The following is a 20897-nucleotide window of genomic DNA, read 5'->3' on the forward strand; positions in this document are numbered from 1 at the left end:
ATTCATAAAATTCATCGTAAATAAAAGTGTGACATTCCAAAAAAAGTTCTCTCTGGCGCTCATTTTTAACACTCGAGACACCCCAAAAAAGGAAGTTGCACGTTGTTAATGGCGCGAGACCACGTTGGGAAGCGGGCGATTCACGCTCGGTTGGCGTTTCTCACGCGCTGGTCACGTTACGTGTGCGGCGCGGGGCACGTGCTTTAAGTGTTTACCGCGTCCCGACCAATGGGGAGAAGGCGCCGGTGTAGTTGAGACGGGTCGCCAGGGGGACAATGCCAGAAATGTCGCGGTGCGTCCTCCTGCCAGACCAGTTGTACGAAGATAGCCAAACGGATATGACTTCGGAGGACACGGACGAGGAAGAAGAGGACGAATTGGCATTGCTGAACGTCTATCAGAGGGAACTGAGGAAGATACGTGATAATCTGAGGGCCATACACAGCATGAGACAGGGAGACGGGCGCTCAGGATGCGCCTACTGGAACCATGCGCCGTCACGTTCGGGAATGACGTGGAGGTGGAAGAGCGACGAGGAACTGTGCCCTCAAGTCCCTCGCGAGATTATGCCACAGGAGAGCCTACCCTATGCCACGCTACCACGACGCGGACGGGCACGACAGAACAAGGAAGGATTAATAGGTATATTGAGGGGAGAAAAAAAGTGGTCTAGATAGCGCGCGCGTTTACGTATTACGCGTCACGATCTATTGTCCGAAATACCCAGAGGCGCAGCAATTCTAGGATCTTGTAATTAATTTTTAGTCGATGTTTAAAGTTAGCCATTTTTTCTTTCCCCCAAGCCACGAAAAAAGTGGCTAAGCAACACCGGACGGAAATTGAAAATTATATACATTTCGGAGGTAGGAATTGCACTGGTCATGCATTAATTTCAAAAAATGCGCGATGAGAAAATTCGATCCCATTGTAGTTCGGCCATGTTTTCCCACTTGTTTTAAACCATTTCTGTGCAGCAGCACGAGACAAATTCGACAATAATCGCTCAACTAGCGTGTTTAATGGGTCGCATCTAATACACGATCCGTACGGGCGACCACGAAACTAAAATTTTTTTCCCATCCTACAAGCATCGTTAATGGCCCGTCTCCGTGACGTCACTGCACGCCATTTTTCCATATAAATTCGAAAACGTAGTTGCCCATCCGAAGCCATTTTTAAACTTTCCTGCTACAACATTTGAGTAGGCTGACGTCAAAGACTCAGAGTAAGGTTGCCACTTCGGTTTTATACACTTGTACGCTGTACATTACATGGAGCAACGCATGGATGCACAAGAAAATCGGTTAAGAAGTTTCGAAAATACCAGCGAGTCGTGTATGCATGATTGATTTTACGTTTTTTATTTAGTGGGCAATAGTACATATATTTCGCAAAATAGGCGTACTCAATTAGCGCAACGGGCTGCCATTTTTTTTTATTAAACATTAATTAAAACCAAAATGGTGCCGTCAGGAGTGTTTAACCCCTTCACTTAATCATGGCGCGTATTCTCTGTTAAGATTTATCTCTATCTATTCACTCCCTTTAATACATTTGGTTATTGCCAGTTGTATACTTTGTTGCCGTAACGAATCCCGTCTGTTGATTTATATCAACATTAATGTGAACTGTCACATGCGTCTTGGACATGTGGAACTGTTGCACGCGATCCCGTTCGGGTTTTGTCGCCCCCGGTTATGTTTATTGTCATTGATTGATCCCGACGACCGTGTCACGGCTCTATCACTTCCAATTAACCTGGCAATGGCTCTAAATTTTCGATTGTTAACTCGTAATGCGTGGTGTTTACGCTATCCGAGTTGAAGTAACACCTGTTGAATGTTTTAGTTTTTCAAATTCCTATGCGAAAATTCCCTGAACTATTGGTAAAAATTCCTGTATCACAGGAATATTCTCGTAATTTAAATCAATATAGGGAAATTTCCTAAATTGTAGGGAATTACCTTCTAATTCTTCATGTATACGTGAGGGTATTTTTGCATAAGAATTTGAAGATGTTTTTTTAATGTTCGTATAGACTGATAAAATAATTCCCCGTATTAATTAATAAGAAAGTTCTGACAATTTAGGGAATTTAATAATAGACGATTATTATTGAAAGGGATATTGTTGCCGACAAGTTAGGGAAATTCCCCAACTGGAATAATCCTCTTAATTACGTAATTTAAAAACTTCGAAGAATTATTTTCTTTAAATAATAATCTAGTTTATGGAAATTATATATAATAATATAATAAATTGAGATTATAAACTAATAAGAATTAAGGACGAAACAAAAGTACTTTTAGGGAAATCACCACTCTACGTAATTCTACATAAAATTCCCTAACAAATTTTAATATTTGTGTAACAAAACAAAGATTAAAGTGGAAATGTAAAGTAAATTATTACTTATAATAGAATTTTCTTTGTAAATGTTAAACAATAGTGCATATTTCTGAAATAAACCATTTCAAAGATATTTATTATTATTCATGGAAAAAAATAGTAAATTATAAGTGTGATTTTAAGAGAAGATTTACGCAAGTCCTCGGTAGTATAGTGGTAAGTATCCCCGCCTGTCACGCGGGAGACCGGGGTTCGATTCCCCGCCGGGGAGGATAGTTTTTTTTACTTTTTTTTCAGTTTATTTAAAATTTAAAAACTTCAATTTTTTCATTAAAATTAATTAACTAACTTTTTACCCTCTTCCAATTGGTGTCACGGTTTCTGTATTCAGAATATCAGCAAATTTGTTTGATAAAATCGTACACTAATTAAAAAATTGTTTATATAAATATTTAAGACTTTTATAAATATTGTTATGTAGCAAAAAATCTATTAATTTTTCCAATTTATATGATAAAAATTATCGAAAGTTATAAATACTAATTAATAAACAAATTTGCCAAATTGTTTATGTATTATAAATTAATATATTGTTTTTGTATCCGTGTAAATTATTATATTGTTATTTAAATTATAATTTTGTTAAAATTTTAAAGTTATTAATTTTTTAAAATTATTTTAATGTAATTGCATTTTTTGTTACGAGATGGCAGGACGAGCTGTTTTATTTGCTATCCTATATAACATGTTTAAATAAGCCTACAGAAATACTAATTTGCATATATAAACTTTAGTTATTTAAATGGTTTTTGAATATTTACAGAAATATTAAATAATAATAGGCTAAAATTCATTGGTTGAATTTAAATTATGACATCATTGCTTAGTAAAATTTACTTATTACATATTTAATAGAATTATATTTTATGTCGAAGAAAATGTAATATTTAAAATAAGTTTTAAAACTAATTTAATTCAAATTAATTAAAATTATCATTAACGAAATTTTCTATTAATATTTTTATAAATTAAAAAAAACATTAGGATGGCGTCATTAATTAAATTCGAAAATGTTGCAAATTCAAGTAATATAAATGTTTTACATTTAAATAATATCATTTAGATAATCAGATATGAATTTTAATTGTAAAATTTATCATCTATTTGGATGTCATTTTTTCTTTCTAGCAATTAAATTTATATCGAGTAGTGACGTCATATCGAAGATTCTAGAATAAAAAAATTTTAATTTGATAGCTTAAAGTGGAATTTCAAAATTATCGATAAATTCGTTTATTTTTATTTACAGTAGTAGTAATTATTATTATTTGAAAAAAAAGAATATTTATGAATATATTTTAAATGTCATTAAATATTTTAAAATTACTAAATGGCTTCAGCTTTCATCCAGCACGAGCAAACACGCTATTGGTCGAAGCTAAAATTACGTTTTATAAATTGAAAATTTTAAATCCGATGTATTGTATACATAATACACATTTGTTTTAGTTTAAATAAATATTTTAAATACGCTTTTTTTAATTTTTTATGTGACGATAATATAATTAATTAATTAATAAAAATATTCTGATTAGTAAAATCGGCAAGAATAAAAATTTCGAAAGAATCTATGTCATAGAATTTATTGCATTTAAGAGAATTTATAGTTTAATCTAAGCGAATAAAAAAACGACGGCCGACATATTTTAAAGCGAGCAAGAAACAGCGATTCCTTTCATTGCGAAGACGCGCGTCTTCCGAACCAGTATCCCTTGTGCCCAGGGGCTATAAGGTTAGTAACCAATCAGGATAGTGCAAAATACCCATCGGCGTCACTAGGTGTTGAGGAGCGGCTTTGCTTAAACAGTCTCTCACTGGTAGCTATGGGAGGTCCCTTGGCTGTGTTTTCTACGAAGCAACAACAGTATAGGGTGAGACCTTGACAAGGCTGCACAGAAATGGATGCTATGATACGTATCATGGATAAAATTTAAACTGCGCTTATTTTTGGATAAGTATGGCAACTGTAGGTATGTCGAAGGTGTTCATATTAGACAAATATTTCACGGAACTGCAGAAGTTTTGGGAGGCAGAGAAAAAGTTGCAAGGTGAGATGTAAGGAAGCTTTTATGTTTTGTGTGTTACGTAAGTCGAGTTTTGTAGCCCTTTTAAAGCTTTACGCTTTAAACAAAAAGCAAAATCGATTAGTGTTTAAATCGTTTCGATTAAACGTACAGTTACATAACGGAAGTGAATGAAGTTCCTGCTGGACTGACCGATGACAAAAATTCAGACGTATAGAACCAGTTGGACAGGAAACTCTTTCGGCCTTTCCCGCCAAACACTGACCTTTGTCGTACACTTTTTATTTCCATAACGGAGTAAGCAGACGTGGCTATTTCTGCATTTATTTAATAATATTCCTTTCGCTTCGGTAGTTAAGGTGAATGAGTGAGATAGAAAGAGAGAATTTCGTTTGTTTAAAAAACTAATAATGTAGTTTGTAGCTTAAGTTTACGGACCGACAACCGCTGCCGCTCGTCTAAAAGGAAGAAAGGAAAGAGAGAGAAAAAAGAACTTGTCATGAATGAAGGATAGTTCTTTTCAGATGGGGAGCGGTTGGGGTATTGCAAAAGCGTGTCTGAAGTTGTTTCGTAGGGGTAATACTTTCATTTTTAGATTTAGGGCTACATTCTATGTTTGGTGAAGATGGTGGCTGTTCGAGAAGGAAGTATGGTGCTAATGATAGAGAGGTCTGCATACCAGAATTATTTTGAAGTAATCAGATCATGTCCTGCAGCTTGGTTGGTGGGTGTGGTCCTGTCCCCAGGTGGGGCTCTATCAACAGGTAAACCCACCGCGAGGACGAACGACCTCTGCCAGAGACGGTTCTGTCATTAATGACGCCACGGAAAATTACTTGTTTTGATGTCATATGTCCATTTTCTAGATTACTAACTAGATATTAATATTCCAAATCGCTTATATGTAATTACTATGGAGACATTCCTGACATTTGGAGTAATCAAAGCCAAAAAGGCTCCCAACTAATGACGTCACAATCACGTCCCTGAATTAATATATAAAAACATTTCATAAAATACAATTACTATTCACATTTACACTTAGCAACTAACGATAAATATCATAATCTATGAAATGTTTTCCTTATTAAATAATTTCATTTCGTTAACTCTCTACGTCATTCTTCTATCCTTGCTGTTTATAATGATGATGATATCGAAGCGATCTTAATCAGTTCTGAACACAGAATAATAATTTTATACTCTACACTTAAAAAAATATTAAACATCGCCGGGATTAAAATTTCATTTGAGAATTTAAAAATAAAACAAAAACGGAGAGTGACGTCATACGTCTAATTTTTTAAAATAAAACGTCACTATAACAAATTTATCAAACGATTTTACTCGATTATAATTTTTGAATAAAATATTTTTATAATAAATTAATAATAAATGAAAGTAAATTAATATTAATATGATTTTTAGAATGTTTATTAAATCGTCTGGTTAATGCCGTCATCGAATGTTTTAATTTTTAAACAATAACTAAATGATTTTATATACCTTTTATTAATAAATACAAAGTTATAATATTAATTTATAGCAGTATAAGAGATCATGTCCGACTTTTTAAAAAAAATAAAATAAAAAATAAAATGTTTTAATAACGATTACGTCGCCGAATTACGCAGTATGGGAAAAATGGCGAAGATTAGGGAAAAAGTGTCTTAAAGCAAGGTAAAAAAAATGGCCGAAGGGAGGAATTATCTCCATCAAACGTTGATTGTCGAGGATCTGACATTAAAATTCTCCCAAGACTCCTAATAACATATCATTTCTTAGTCACAGTGCAGAAAAGACGGCAATAAAGTAAGAAACTTCTTAGAATCGTCGGATGATACCTGAAGGCAGTCATTTCGCAAACGATAGAGAGAAGGCGGCAGATAGGCTGGAAAAAATACAGTATATATTCTCTATCTCATTATGATGTGAAGACAGAATTAATAGAAGCAAAATCTGACCGGAACCACCAAAAAAAAAAATTACCAAGATTGTAATTTGCTTACTCTAAGAGTTTACTTTAAAATATCCCAATGATTCAGCCATTTTTCTTCTTCTTCTTATTTTTTTTTTTTTATAAAAATGTCCTTATATATTTAATTAAACTCCATTCTATGTAAGTATATTCCATATAACATACTTCTTACATGTATTATAAGAAGTATACTATGTGGAATTTCATAAATTCCATGTGATGTAAGACTTCTCTTATGTCTAAGCTGCTGAATAGTATGAAACACTATTAGAATTATTATTTTAGCAACCTAAATAGTGCTGTTTTCCCAAAAAGTAATGTTATAATTATTTTTGGGGGGGAAATAGCACTATATAGGTTGCTGTAGTAATAATTTGATACAGATCCAAACAAGAAGCTAAATGATGAACACTATTAGAGCTATATTTATATGGAATTTCATATAATGCATATAAAATGTTATTCTCTTTTATGGAATATGTGATATTTCACATAATAGAATTAGTTTTTCTATGCGTAAGCTGTTGAATATTGTAAAACACTGCTTTATTTGAATTGCTTTCTAGACTAAACTCATTTGCAGGAGGACATAATTCAGAAATCCACAGAAAAAAATGTACTAATTTTCATTCAAACTAAGCAATCTAGTAAATCATTTCACATTTATAAACAAAAATCGTGCAGTAAAACGAAGAAAATAATTTACAAACTGTTTGTAGCTGACGTGTGTTTATTAGTGAAAATTTATACAAAAAAAATCCGAAAGGTTTATAAGTTTATAAACCCATGTTCAGAAACAAAATCTAAAACAAAAAACTTCAGATTATGTTCTTCGAAGATTAGTCTATAGGCCCGAAAACGTGTGGGGTTTTTGTATAATTACGCACTAGTAAAGCAGTGTTTTATATTTAATCACACTTATCAGTAGTGAATATTTATTTTATTTATAAATATATAAATCACTTTGTTATTAGTGCAATTGTTTTCATGTTATACCAAAGTTATGCCAATTATTTGCTTAGTGCAGACCTAAAACTTTAAATGAAGTTAATGCTTTTCCGCAATTAAAATATAATGTGTTTTAAAACCTGTCCGATTTACATATTTAATTGATAAATTCTGATTTTTAACTTTAAAAAAAAGTCATTTTTCTTATTCTTGTATATTTTTCCAGAAATCTTTTCGGGAATATTTTACTTATCTGTCTAGTTTTTCCACTTTCTATTTGATTATACTTTTCCTACTTTCCCTATAATCCTATTTTTTCTCAACTTTCCTGCTTTCTCTGTAATTTCATTTATTTTAATTTATTGCTTTCTTGTTTCTATTTTTCTTATCAGCTAATATAAATTTCTTAATTATTATAATTTGTTTCTACTTTCTAGGATTAATTAAGGAAATTTAAATAAATATATGAAACAAAGTAATAATAGCTTCACTGAAAATTAGATAAACTTACAGTATTTTTTATTATATTATCTGTCCCGTTTCTATTATATTTTTCTGACTTTAAAGTGTAACCTTTTAGTTCTGTAGATTTTTTTTTCTAACATTTTTTGCGTTTCTATTATATTTTTCTGGGTTTAAAGTGTAATCTTTTAGTTCTGTAGATTTTTTTTTCTAACATTTTTTGCCTGTATAATGTATTGTAATGTAATAATACATGTTATTATATATATTCTAGAACTGTACATTCTGTAATTTTTATTTACTCTTCTAACATTTAAATATTTATTTTCCTGTTATTTTATGAAATTTTCCAGCACAATTTGTTTAAAATTTTCCATAATACTTTTCTCCATTCACTAGCCAAAATAACTTCCCTAAAATTCCTGCGGTCAGCAGATATCATCCATTTAAAAATTAACATTTTTCATATCATTAATTTCAAATTTGAACAATTTGACGGTTGTGACGTTTTTAAAAACAAACAATTCATGACTAGCACTTATCAACGTTTCATTATCTTCCATTTTCTACAATATTACATACAATATCCGACATTTTGAGATAATAAAATCTAACCATGCATAAACTGGATCCAGGCTGTTTTGGTATACGATGATGATGATGATGATGATGATGGTGTTTTTGAATCAAGAAAATTCCAGTCGTTTTTTAATTGCTTTTTTTTTATCCTTCGACATTTAAGACTTTCAAAAGTATCAGAATATATTTAGGAGTGAAACCAGTTTGTAGCATCCCATCATCTATTTGTCAAGCCAGGGTAGTTGTAGGTCAGGGTAGGGGCTTTTTGTAGCTGCATACCCTAGGGCAAAAGTCCCCACAGTGTATAAGCAGTGACGAGATTTAAATGCCGATATAAAAAAAACTGGGTGAAAGGAACGCCATATAAACTCAGACGATTGGTATTTATATGAATATTATCCAGTTACATTATTGTAACTCTCTCTCATCACACTACCATAAGAGGGTAGATCAGAATCCTAATATGGAAAAGAATATACAAGAAAAATGGATAAAACTTGTATTGTTCATGCTCCTGGCGTGTTTCTATTTTCTTTTTCTTGTCTTTTCATTTTCTCCTCTTGTGTTTGCCCTTCAGGAGGTTTCTTTATGATGTCAGGTTGAGTTATTTTTCATCTTTCACTGCAATAGAGAGTAGATGTGTATGTGTATATGTTTGTGTGTGTATGTGGTTTTTTTTCCTTTTTTTCCACCGGGGTCAAGAACACTATTTATAAAACACGTAGTTTGGATGGGATTACTAACATCACAGGCATTCTCTTCTATGTTATTAAAAGATATAAGGTGGTTAAGGTTCTGGTTTATGGCTCGAACGCTATTTTGAATGCTAAAAATTTTAATTATTTATGTAGTATTTTCGGCACTTTACCCGGAGGGTTTGTCAGGATATGTCAACAAGTTAACTTTTCGTCGGCACAGTACAGCAGCTTTAATTTGATGTTGTCAGTCGCAATAACGTTGCGAGATATACGATGTAGGTGATTGAACTGTGAAATTCATTATCACTCCCCCTAAAAAGATAATAAAAAAAATACGTATTTATTGTGTATACTGAATAAATTTCGAATAAAGCGGATGTCCCCGGGATATTTGTAAAATTCTAAGAATCGTATACTAGTTGTGACGTCATTTTGTGATATTTATTTAAATTTGTCAACAGATGTCGCATCCTCGAACGAAGCCGTTCATTTACAGCAACGACTGCGCAGTCTCAGTTCGGAGTTGGTGACATTAAGGAACCGTTTACATATGACAGGAGGCGCAACTGTTGCTTCTTTAAACGATCAGACTTTACCTTCGTTTCAACATAAAGGGGGTGAGTTGCATTTCTGTGAAATACACATTTATGTATTTTTGACATCATAAAATATGGCGTACATTTTTAGAACTTTGTACATCATCTGCTGATAAACTACCTCAGAATGATGCTTGCGCTCAGGTTCACGATTTAGTGCATCTATCAGGTCCACTAACTGAGGATGCAGTGCTGAGGACTCTCACGGCAAGGTTTTACAATGGGGAATACTTCGTAAGTTGCGTTTTACGGAGATTTTTAAGCTTGTAACCTTTCTTTGAGTCACCATGTTTATGTTTTCTGTATACAGACTAACGTCGGTCCCATCTTGCTGGCCATTAATCCGTACAAAGATGTCGGAAATCCTCTGACACTGAACAGTGCTACATCATGCTGTCCACAGTTATTACGGGTCGTGCACGAAGCGGTTAGGCAACATGGAGAAACTGGTTATCCCCAGTCCATAATCCTCAGGTGAGAAGAAGATCCATATCCTTCCCATCGACCAAAAAAAAATATTTTCTAACACAACAGCATTCCTTTTTTTTTAAATCTCAGTGGGGACTGCGGGAGTGGAAAAACCTACTCGTCTATGCTCATGTTACGTCAACTCTTCGATGTGGCAGGGGGTGGGCCAGAAACCGATGCTTTCAAGCATCTGGCAGCTGCGTTTACAGTTCTAAGGTCACTGGGGACCGCTAAAACTTCCTCCAACTCGGAATCTAGTCGTATAGTAAGTTAAACAAACTCGTTTAATGTAATTTTCTATTCATCCAATTGAAAAATGTTTAAATTTCTGCACGACTTTCATTTATCAGTCGTGAATTGTGTTGTTATTAATGAAAATGCAACTCAGACAACAATGGAAACAAATGGAATTCGAAAGAATGATGACAAGACTTTTAATCTAAACACGCCCGAAATTATAAGAAGACAATAAAGGACTATTTAGATATTTCCCTCTTTTTTTCATTTCCCTGTACTCTTCCTAATGAGTTCTTTTCGTTTAGGGTCATTTTATCGAATTGCAAATGACGGATGGTGCCCTGTACCGAACTAAAATTCACTGTTACTTTTTGGACCAGGTATGAACCGTGAAAATAGCTTCCTGCTTATTTTATTTTATTTTTTTTATTTCTTATTGTATTATGTACGGCAATTAAACCTTCCAGACCAGAGTGGTACGTCCTCATCCCAAAGAGAAAAATTATCATATTTTTTATCAAATGTTAGCTGGACTAACATCGGAAGAAAGAAGTAAGCCTCTCGATAACACGTTTTTTTTAACAATTAAAATCTTATTTTTTTAAAATACTAACCTTAATTTTTTCAGGTAAATTGTATTTAGATGGTTACTCTATCCAAAACCTTCACTACCTCAATAGAGGAGACACGAGCCAAAACGAAAGCGAAGATGCTGCGAGATTTTTAGCTTGGAAAGTAAGATATATTTCGATAAAAAAAAAATAAATAAATAATCTTAACAATCTCACGAAAGATCGGAGGTGAATGCCATGAATATGCATAATATCTAAATTGTTTCTATATTAATTATTATGGAGCCGAAGTGAAAATTTTTGTTTATATTTTAAGTACTTATTATGTAATTCAAGCATCCGTTTTACATAATTAATGAAACCTGTCTTTAAAAACATCTAGAGGGAGGAGGAAAAAAAAATGCTATACTGCTAAATTAGATAATAAAACTGAAGTTTACATTATCATATTAATTAAAATTTCTGACCAAAAGCATTTTTGATCTTTCTTTCCGAAAACATGTGAGATAAAAACATTCTTGAACGGATACTTTAATTATTTTGTCACCAAAGGCATGTATGTATATATATTTTTTAATTATTCAGACATGTCTCTCCATTTTGGGCATTCCTTTTATGGATGTTGTACGTGTGCTAGCAGCTGTTTTATTATTAGGAAACATACAATTTGTAGATGGAGCGGGTCTCGAAGTCGAAGTCAAAGGAAGCAATGGTCAGTTTTGATGAACTAATTTCCTTTTTTTTTTCTTGTAGGAATTCTTATAATTTTGTTTCTTACAGAAATAAAACCAGTTGCAGCTCTTTTGGGTATATCTAGCATAGCCCTGTTTAAAGGTTTGACTACTCGCACGAGAAACATCCGTGGGCAGCTTGTAAAATCAGCCAGCGACGCTTTAATGGTATACTCTAATTTATAGCTATTAACAAGTGAGAGAATAGATTTTAAACTTATTCATTCTTTACAGTCTAACATGACTAGGGATGCATTGGCTAAAGCTCTTTACTGCAGGACAGTAGCGACTATAGTCAGGAGGGCAAACAGTTTAAAACGTCTCGGTTCAACGTCAGGTACGCTCAGCTCCGACAGCAACGACTCCGTTCATAATCAGACAGGTAAACACATTGCGAAATCTTTAACTTAGACTCCAATTTGCGAATTTAACATAAACTTCTTATCAGAAACTGGAAGCCAACACGCATCTACTGTGGGCTCAGGAGGGGGTAAAGTTAGCAAATCGTTAACTGTCCTAAATTCAGCGGTGCGACACGCTACCGATGGGTTCATTGGAATACTAGACATGTTCGGGTTTGAAGACAGTAAGGTGAATGCTAACTCTTTAAACTTTTTTTTCTTTCTTTCTCTCTCGCTCTCTCTCTATTTTAATTGCCGTTTTAAAATAATCATTATATATAATTTATAACTCAGCCGAGTCACTTGGAGCATCTCTGCATAAATCTGTGTGCAGAAACATTACAGCATTTTTACAACACGCATGTTTTTAAGAGCAGCATCGAATCGTGCAGGGAAGAAGGAGTATTGACAGAAGTTCAAGTTGATTACGTGGATAACGTTCCTTGCATCGATCTTATATCATCTCTGGTAAGATAAAAAAAAATTAATTATTTTAGCGAATAATCCTTTAAATATACTAATATTAATTATTGTGCAGAGGACCGGCCTGCTTAGCATGTTAGATACCGAGTGTTCGGTAAGAGGAACTCCCGAATCGTATATTGGGAAAGTGAAAGCTCAGCATAAATCTAATAATAGGTAAATTTCTTTTTATCTTAAAACTATTTGACAGCTTTCTAAAAATATTATTATTATTTCCCTCACAGGATTTTTGAAATAAAACCCACCGATGTCAGAGCTTTCGGTATTCGCCATTTTGCTGGGAATGTAGTGTATGATGCTTCTAATTTCTTAGATACTAACAGAGATGTGGTACCTGACGATATTATATCTGTTTTCCACACTTCCACGTGCACGTGCGGTTTTGCTACGTACTTGTTCGGAAGTGAACTAAAAGCTCTTTATTCTCAAGGTTCGAAATTGTTATTATTTATATAGAATTTACAGGTTAGAACATTGCATTTCTTAAGCAAATCTTACTCTTCTTACAGAACCTGTACCACGTGGTGTATACTTTCGAATATCTCCTACAGCACCATCTGATCTGTAAGTTACTTTGCATTATAGTGTTTATTGTATATAATCTGAACAATTAATGCAATATATATATATATATATTTTCCATTAGAATCAATGGTGATGAACCTGTTTCCACACTAACGCAAGACTTTCACAGTCGATTAGATAATCTTCTAAAAACTCTAGTCCACGCAAAGCCACATTTCATTCGTTGCATTAAGGTAAATTTTTAAACAATTTTAAAAATTTAACTTATTTTCAATTCATGGTTGTTATAAGGCCACGTTTTACCTATTTAGGCGAACAACAAAGAACAACCAGGTCATTTAGATAGAGCAGTTGTCATGCAACAGATCAGATCACTACAAGTTTTGGAAACATTAAACCTTATGGCCACAGGTACGCAAGAGAAGCCATTTTGTGGATTTAAGCATAAAATTCATAAAATATTCTTTAAATTTTAGGTCATCCGCATAGAATGAGATTCAAGGCTTTTAATTATCGGTACCATCTACTGGCACCTTCAAAGAAACTTAAGAGGACAGAAGAAAGTTCGATTGAAGATTGTAAAGTAAGTTTGGTTTTGCTTAGAGTAATATTTGAATAAAATGATTTTATATTTAGCCAAATTTCACTTGCTTGGGAAAACATGAAAAGTGCTTCATGCCCCATCAATGAGCATCATAAAAGATAAGAGCAGCGACCCGTAATTAGTTTGAATAAATGAATCTATCGCTCGTAACAAGGTCGCAATTATGCATGATTAATATCTTATTTAGTACTGTAAATCCCTTTATCTTTTTTTTGAAGGTTATTTTGGATTACTTTGTTCGAAGTTCGTCAAGTTGGCCAGCATCCCCAGCGTCTACAGATTGGGCTCTTGGTAAACGCCACATATTTTTGAGGTATATCTTAAATCGAAAATTAAAGTTCTAAACGTTTAAAATTTGTTTTAGATTAACTATTTTTCCGTTTAGTGAGGGCGCAAGACAACAGTTGGAGTTATTACGTATGGAACGACGTCAGAAAGCAGCCATTTTGGTACAGTCCACATGGAGGGGTTGGAACTTCAGGCAACGATGGCCTAACTTGAAACGTAATCTCCAACTTCAAATGAAATCGAGAGGTATGAGGTGAGTAATGTTAACGTTCTCCTTTCTTTATGATTCAAACAATTTAAAAGACGAACTAATGCAAGAAATTGTATTTACAGAAATCAATCCGTACCCGCAGTTTTGCCCAATTCTGTTTTAATCTCAAGGCCGAGACCCCAGCCCATCGCTGGTACACCGCCACCCGATTTGGAAAGGTGTAATCATAAAACGATACAACAAACATGTACACTGTTTGGTCTAGATTTGGTAAGTGAAGTGGATCTATAAACAACCCTGCACCGTTCCACGCACGTGTTTGTTTACGTGTTTATCTTACAGGAAAGACCCCCTCCAGTACCACCCAGCAGGCCGTATACCGTTGCGGGAAACACTAAGTTGGGATATCCACAAACTAGGGTGATGAAAATGAATTACACGGGTAAGCGATAAGGGTTTATAAGGAACTCCCCGACCACCCTCGAAATAACAATTTTTTTATTATTTAATCCAACAGAGGATGGCAACACTGAAGTCACACTTCACAAAGGAGAATCAGTCTTAGTCATGGGAGCTTCTCAGAGAAGGGGACACTTGGTTGTGGAATACAAAAATCGTACCTTTCACGTTCCTTACCAACACCTGGAACTAAAACCCGGTACAGAAGAAGATATTTGAATATCTATATTTAAAGGAGGAAAACAAAAAAAAAGTGTTTAAAGTGGAGGCCAAATGAACATAATTAATACAAAAAAGAATGTACATTTTCATTATCAATAATTTGCCAAAACTAATATTTAGTTTTTAACTGCAACTTGTACAGAAAAATAAAATGAATAACGAGGGAAGGGGAGTGTACAATAAAAATGTGTGCATCATCTAAATAAGAATAAAACGTTCATTTTTTTTTTCTTCTTCTATGTGAGTTATTAAATACTGAGCAGAATTCTAAACGAGTTTTTGATTCGAGGAAGCATAACTCTTCTATAAGAACTTGCTTTCTAGATCATTTGTTATTATGATGCAGTGAATTGTACTTGTTTTTTCTTCATTTATAGACTTTATATATATATATATATGGATACGTAAGTATCATGAATACTAAAAGACATGAATTAAATATCACTACTTTGTATTATACTTTTTTTTTTTTAGTTTGTTCGAGTGGAAAGTTATAAATCATTCATTGTGTTTAGTTTGTAAAAAATTGGGAGCGTAAAAATACTGTGTTTTAATTCTAAATCATCCAGTGTAACATGAATTTACTGTACCAGAAATGAAGGCCCTTAAAATTAGTTAAAAAGTGGGTAGTGTTGGTTTTAGGTTGCACGACACCCTTCTGTGTAACGGGGGTCTACAACCTCACTGGACCGTAATGTGAAGTTCATATCACGATATTTCATATTATACAAGATCCTCAGTGCCCATAGAGCGTAAAGAGTTAATAATATACAGTGTCAGGGCCCCTCGCTAGTGGTACTGGATGAAGACCGAATATTTTGGATTCTAAGCGCGTGAGGCCCTAGGCTTGTTACGCCTCTAAGATATACGCACTTTCCTTTGTTTTAAACCGCCACCGCCAGTGCATTATTTAAGATTTTAAAACTATATATATTAATAACTTTTATTAGCACCAGATGACGCTGCTAATACTGTGAAATGATGACGTATTTTAAAATATTTTGTATACAAAGCAAGACTACAGAGAACAGAATAGAATACTGCAATACACAGGAGAATAAGCTGTATTTTCGTATCAATAGAGATATCAGAGGCTTGTATACCGTAAAACGGGAAAGAAGAGGATCAACAGATAAAATCTTAGATGTCAACTTGACCGACTAAAATAATCCAAAGCAGGTCTACTTCAAAGAAGGAGGTTGTAAATCCTTCATGTAAGTTTAAAGGCTTAACGACAGCAAGAATAGCCTATTATCGAGACGATTCGGTCGTAAAACTCCATGTTAGCTACAACAGGAAACTCCTGCTATGCATTAATCTCTCAGCTTCAGTATTTCCTGTCAAGGTGCTACCCAAACAATTTTCGTAGACGTGAAATGTTTAAAGGCGGTGGCAAGCTGCCATTTTTTAAACAAAATAAATGTTTAATCTTACATTTTAAAAAAAATATTAATTTGATAACAAAATTTATTATGTACTTATTCTTATTTATTTAAAAATGCGCAAAGTATTGAATTATTCCGCATGATCGGCCGTGTGATAATGCGGTGGGGCCCAAACCATGGGTTGCGGGTCAAATCCGGCGCGCAGAAACATTTGACACATCAGTTGGAAATGATAGAATTAGGCCTACTTTTTTATAATGAAATATACAAAATACGATTTGTGAATTGCCTACTTGTGCGCAATTTGGCCCGCCAAACGAAAATTTTGGGCATCATTTTGATAAGGTGTTAATCTAGTGCAAAGTCACAGGATTAGAATTCGAATCTAGTCCAGAACCCTGTAGTGTATCATGAGCATTATTGATTTGGACACTTTCATTCATTCTAATTAACCTCATTTTCTCAGGAATACTCGTAATGGGCTTAATTGTGGATACAAAGTGCTGGTTTCAGCTTTAGTTAATCAATCGACCATTCCGTTAGGCTTTGTGTATAATGTTACTAACGGTGCCTGCAGACTGAAAAACGAGGTGGGCACAAGCTATAAAAAAGGATATCGTACATTATGCAAGGAGCTTCAAACTGTATGATTCAATGTTAGATCAGCGCTCCCACAAGGTGGATCTCGTTGCACTCGGGTCTAACTTGTCCTCGAAAACAAGGAATGGAGTTTTGGCAAGGTGTGCCTTGCCAATAGGCTGGCCACGTGGAGTTTTCCGGGTTTTCTTCACATTAGTAACACCTAAATAGGGGCCAATTTCTCATATAAAGTCCTCTCGGTTAGCATTCCCCTGGGCAGAACGCCTAGGAAAATGTCGTGTTGCCGCATTTGAATAAATCAAATTAATCGAACGAAGTTGCAATGAAAAAAGACTCATATAGTAGACCAATGGTTCCCAATTAGTGGTACGCGTACCCCTGGGGGTACGCGAAATTGCATGAAGGTGTACGCGTGGCAATCTAAAATCGGTCGATTTAAAATTTAAATGCATGAGATGAAGCAATCAAAAAAATAATTGGTGGACCATCAAAAATTCGGTAATTTACAACATGATGTTGAATGCATAAATTCTTTTATTTATAACTAAATATATTCTCGAAATTTCATCAAAAAATGCATTTGTGACAATACCTAAATGATATTCTTGCGCAAGAAACAAAAATTGTTAATAGTAGTAAAAATTGTTAATTGTACAATTATCATTATTATCATGTCAGCGAAGCGGCAATAAAATATTTTCTACCATTTTGCACGACATACCTCTGCAAGAGCAGATTTTTGGCCATGACAAACATGAAAACTAATCATTGTCACCGACTTCAACTCGAAGATGACTCGAGACTGAAGCTGACCAAAAAGCAACCAGATTTTACGAAGTTGTGCAAAGAAAATCGTGCACATTTGTCAAATTAAAATTAAATAACCTTATGTTATTTTCATTATTATTAGAATTGTATTTTAAAGGTAATAAATGTAAAAAAATCTTATTCTATTTATCACTAGCTGTCTACCCACAGCTCTGCCTGCATTATGTCGAATTTTCTTGTGGGAATAAGATATTTTCTCGCAGTAAAATGTAGCCCATGTCCATCTCCAACATGTAAGCTATCTCTTTGCCAAATTTTATTAAAACTTGTTCGGCGGTTAGACGTAAAAAAGTAACAGACAGATAGAATTATCTTCGAATTTATAATATTAATACAGTAGAACCTCCATTATCCGGACCTCCATTATCCAGATTTTCGATTATCCGGATTGTTCAAAATAAACAAAAATTTTACGAATTTGCTGATTTGCATGTGGCGAATTACGACACTGTTTATGTACGTGATGGAATGCATAATTTTTTTGTTTCAACAACGTCTCACCCAGCACAGTTGGTCGTAAACTCTTAAATATATTTTACGTAGTAATAAAAATATAACTTGACATACGTATTTATAAATAATTTATATTCAAATTACATCATTTCTATGACCAAGGGCGGCGTAAGGCATGGACGACGTGGGCCACCGCCTATGCCTCGCGGTCCGAAGGGCCTCGCGCCTCGAAGGTTTATGCATTACTTAAAAGCCGCGAACGCGACGAAAAAATTTTACTCGTCATAAAACGATAAATAGTTTGTCAAATTTTTATTCATAAAAATGCAGTTTCAACTGCTTTTTATTTTATAAAATCCGTCTTCTTGCGCCACCAGAGGGCCTTTTAAACAATAGGTAGTCTGTTAGCGTTGGTCAGTAGTAGTCCAAATTCAATACGAACGTTTGTTTCTTGAAAATTTGATCACGATATAAATACAGTATTTACTTTTAATATTACCGATATGTCATCGAAAAGAAAACGTGTTGTATTATCATTAAAAGACAAATTAAAGTATTTGTTTTGATTATCCGGATTTTTCCTTATCCGGACTACCTTCGTCCCCAATTAGTCCGGATAATCGAGGTTCTACTGTATTAGTATGGATTAACTGAATTTCTGCTATAAGGAGTACGCGAGTTTGAGCTCTTTCTTGAAGTGATACGCAGGAAAAACTAATTGGGAACCACTGATATAGACTATATGTTTATAGAATATTAAATGTATTCTACTGTCAAGTGTATTTATAAAACAACTTAATTCCTGCACAATACACATCATACTTATATATTATTATTGTTATTTATTAAACTAAAATTATAATTATAAGTGGCTTATAATTATTCAAATAAAGTAGATTTGTATAATTAAGGATTTTCATGTCAGATATTGTATATCACAAAAATACTAAACTATATTAATAGTCATATTAATTTATGTATACTGATTTTTTAATTTAAATTTTAAGCAATTTGTACTGTCTTATGAATGAATATATCTCGCAACACGTTATGTGGAAGAATAATGGAGGCTTAAAGTCACGTGATCACAGACTGCCAATAGAAAAGCGTTACTTACTTAAGGCCAATATAGGCTTTCCAACGTTGCCGCCGATTGCAGCACTCCTAGCGGCAAGCATCCCGATAATCCACAAAGTTTCCAGAGAAGATACATGTATTTTCCCGTACTGTAGCGTCGCCGCCACCCCACCATAAGATAGTGCAAGAAGTACGGAATTGCTGAACACCTGTAAGAATACAGGTGATACTGTACCACTCTCCATTCAAGGACTTTGACAAAATGGTTGAGTTTACTCGATTATCCACCAGATGTCGTGACATTGTAGTAGTCCAATTTTTGCCATTGATTACCACTAGTAAAAACTGCTAATTGAACTCTGATGCAAAATTTTCGGAGTTTTGCATCGTTTCGTCTACAGATTTGTATTTTCTAATTTATTTTCAGATGAACAGTTGTTTTCACCAATTAGTACTATAAAATCGTAGAATGAATAGCCTACTTTAGAATATCCAGCTATATTTGATTGTCTTATTAAAAGTAGGGCTTATGATTACCAAGAAATGCTTAATTATAGAAGTTTTGACTCTTACAATTACTTTTCAAATAGTAAAGTAGGTGAAATTTTAATTAATTAATAAATTGTCACAAAATACTTGTCCTTAAGACAAATCTCATCTGCAAGTGATCATTCTAAGTGACAAATCTCATCTGCAAGTGATCATTCTAGGGGCCATTTACCTTTAAAAGACCTCCCAGAAGCCATTATCCTCTAATTAAGCTTCGGCCGGATGATCATCGCTCTATCGGAGAAATAAAGCCAAACAGTCTGATCCTGTATATGAACCTATAATAACACTTTATATAATACTCTAGTTATATTGGCTATAATAATATAGTCAATTCAGTTTCGGGTGGTGCCTATCTTGTATGGACTTGTGTGTCTTATGATGGCAAAGTTATTTATCTAGCTGGATTGTACTGTACATGCATGGCTGGTTACATATTCTCTTCTTAATTTTTATCGCGTGGAAATTAATGTAACATCGGTTTAATACATGGACAATCTCGATGCATCAATGTTTTCGTGTACATCGCATACAGCTTCAAATCACTTATAAAGAACACGCTGCAATTATAGCGGAAATCACTACACAATATCTACCCGTACTGGTTTTGAGGCATGTCACCAAAAACAAAATTTCAGACATACACTAACAATTAGCAGTAGCTTAATTAATGGCTACCAAGACGTACGCGCTCGTGTATTCAAAAACACGTTCTGGAAACTAGTGGATAGGCACCACCCGAAACTGAATTGACTATATTATTATAGCCAAAATAACTAGAGTATTATATAGAGAGTTATTATAGGTTCATATACAGGATCAGACTGTTTGGCTTTATTTCTCCGATAGAGCGATGATCATCCGGCCGAAGCTTAATTAGAGGATAATGGCTTCTGGGAGGTCTTTTAAAGTTTTAAATGGCCCCTATTCTGGCGTTACAGACATGGAGAAAATCCGGAAAACTCCACGTGGCCAGTCTGTCCTGGCGAGGTGCGAACCCTCGACCGTTTTTTAAGGTTTTAGGAAACGGAACCGCTTGGTCAATGGTGGGTCTGAATCTGAAAATATAGAACGGTGAAGTTTAAATAGCAATAACCAATCAGCATTCCT

The 20897-nt window shown here is 34.1% G+C and overlaps 1 protein-coding gene and 1 non-coding gene across 6 annotated transcripts; both read left to right on the forward strand.

Moving 5' to 3' along the window:
- The first annotated feature begins 182 nt into the window (after positions 1-182).
- Positions 183-15126, forward strand: LOC111636391 (unconventional myosin-Va-like). Of its 5 annotated transcripts, none has more exons than XM_023381630.1 (24): positions 183-642; positions 9560-9715; positions 9786-9928; positions 10005-10168; positions 10253-10427; positions 10705-10779; positions 10867-10951; positions 11028-11134; positions 11557-11683; positions 11752-11870; positions 11937-12084; positions 12151-12293; positions 12398-12571; positions 12642-12742; positions 12811-13016; positions 13096-13150; positions 13233-13344; positions 13423-13522; positions 13588-13694; positions 13934-14028; positions 14101-14256; positions 14337-14484; positions 14557-14656; positions 14732-15126. In XM_023381630.1, exons 1-24 carry the CDS (start codon positions 276-278, stop codon positions 14890-14892), a joined length of 3324 nt encoding a protein of 1107 aa, XP_023237398.1. In that variant the 5' UTR covers positions 183-275; the 3' UTR covers positions 14893-15126. The 5 variants fall into 5 exon arrangements, with proteins under 5 accessions (XP_023237398.1, XP_023237400.1, XP_023237403.1 ...); XM_023381632.1 differs by lacking the exon at positions 183-642 and adding an exon at positions 674-2565; XM_023381635.1 differs by lacking the exon at positions 183-642 and adding an exon at positions 4122-4141.
- Positions 2549-2620, forward strand: Trnad-guc. Its single transcript has one exon. It is a non-coding gene; the product is annotated as a tRNA-Asp (tRNA).
- Positions 15127-20897: the final 5771 nt, after the last annotated feature.

Source organism: Centruroides sculpturatus, unplaced genomic scaffold (assembly GCF_000671375.1).
Source record: "Centruroides sculpturatus isolate CEXI.00-Female unplaced genomic scaffold, Cexi_2.0 scaffold1069, whole genome shotgun sequence".
NCBI lineage: Eukaryota > Metazoa > Arthropoda > Arachnida > Scorpiones > Buthidae > Centruroides > Centruroides sculpturatus.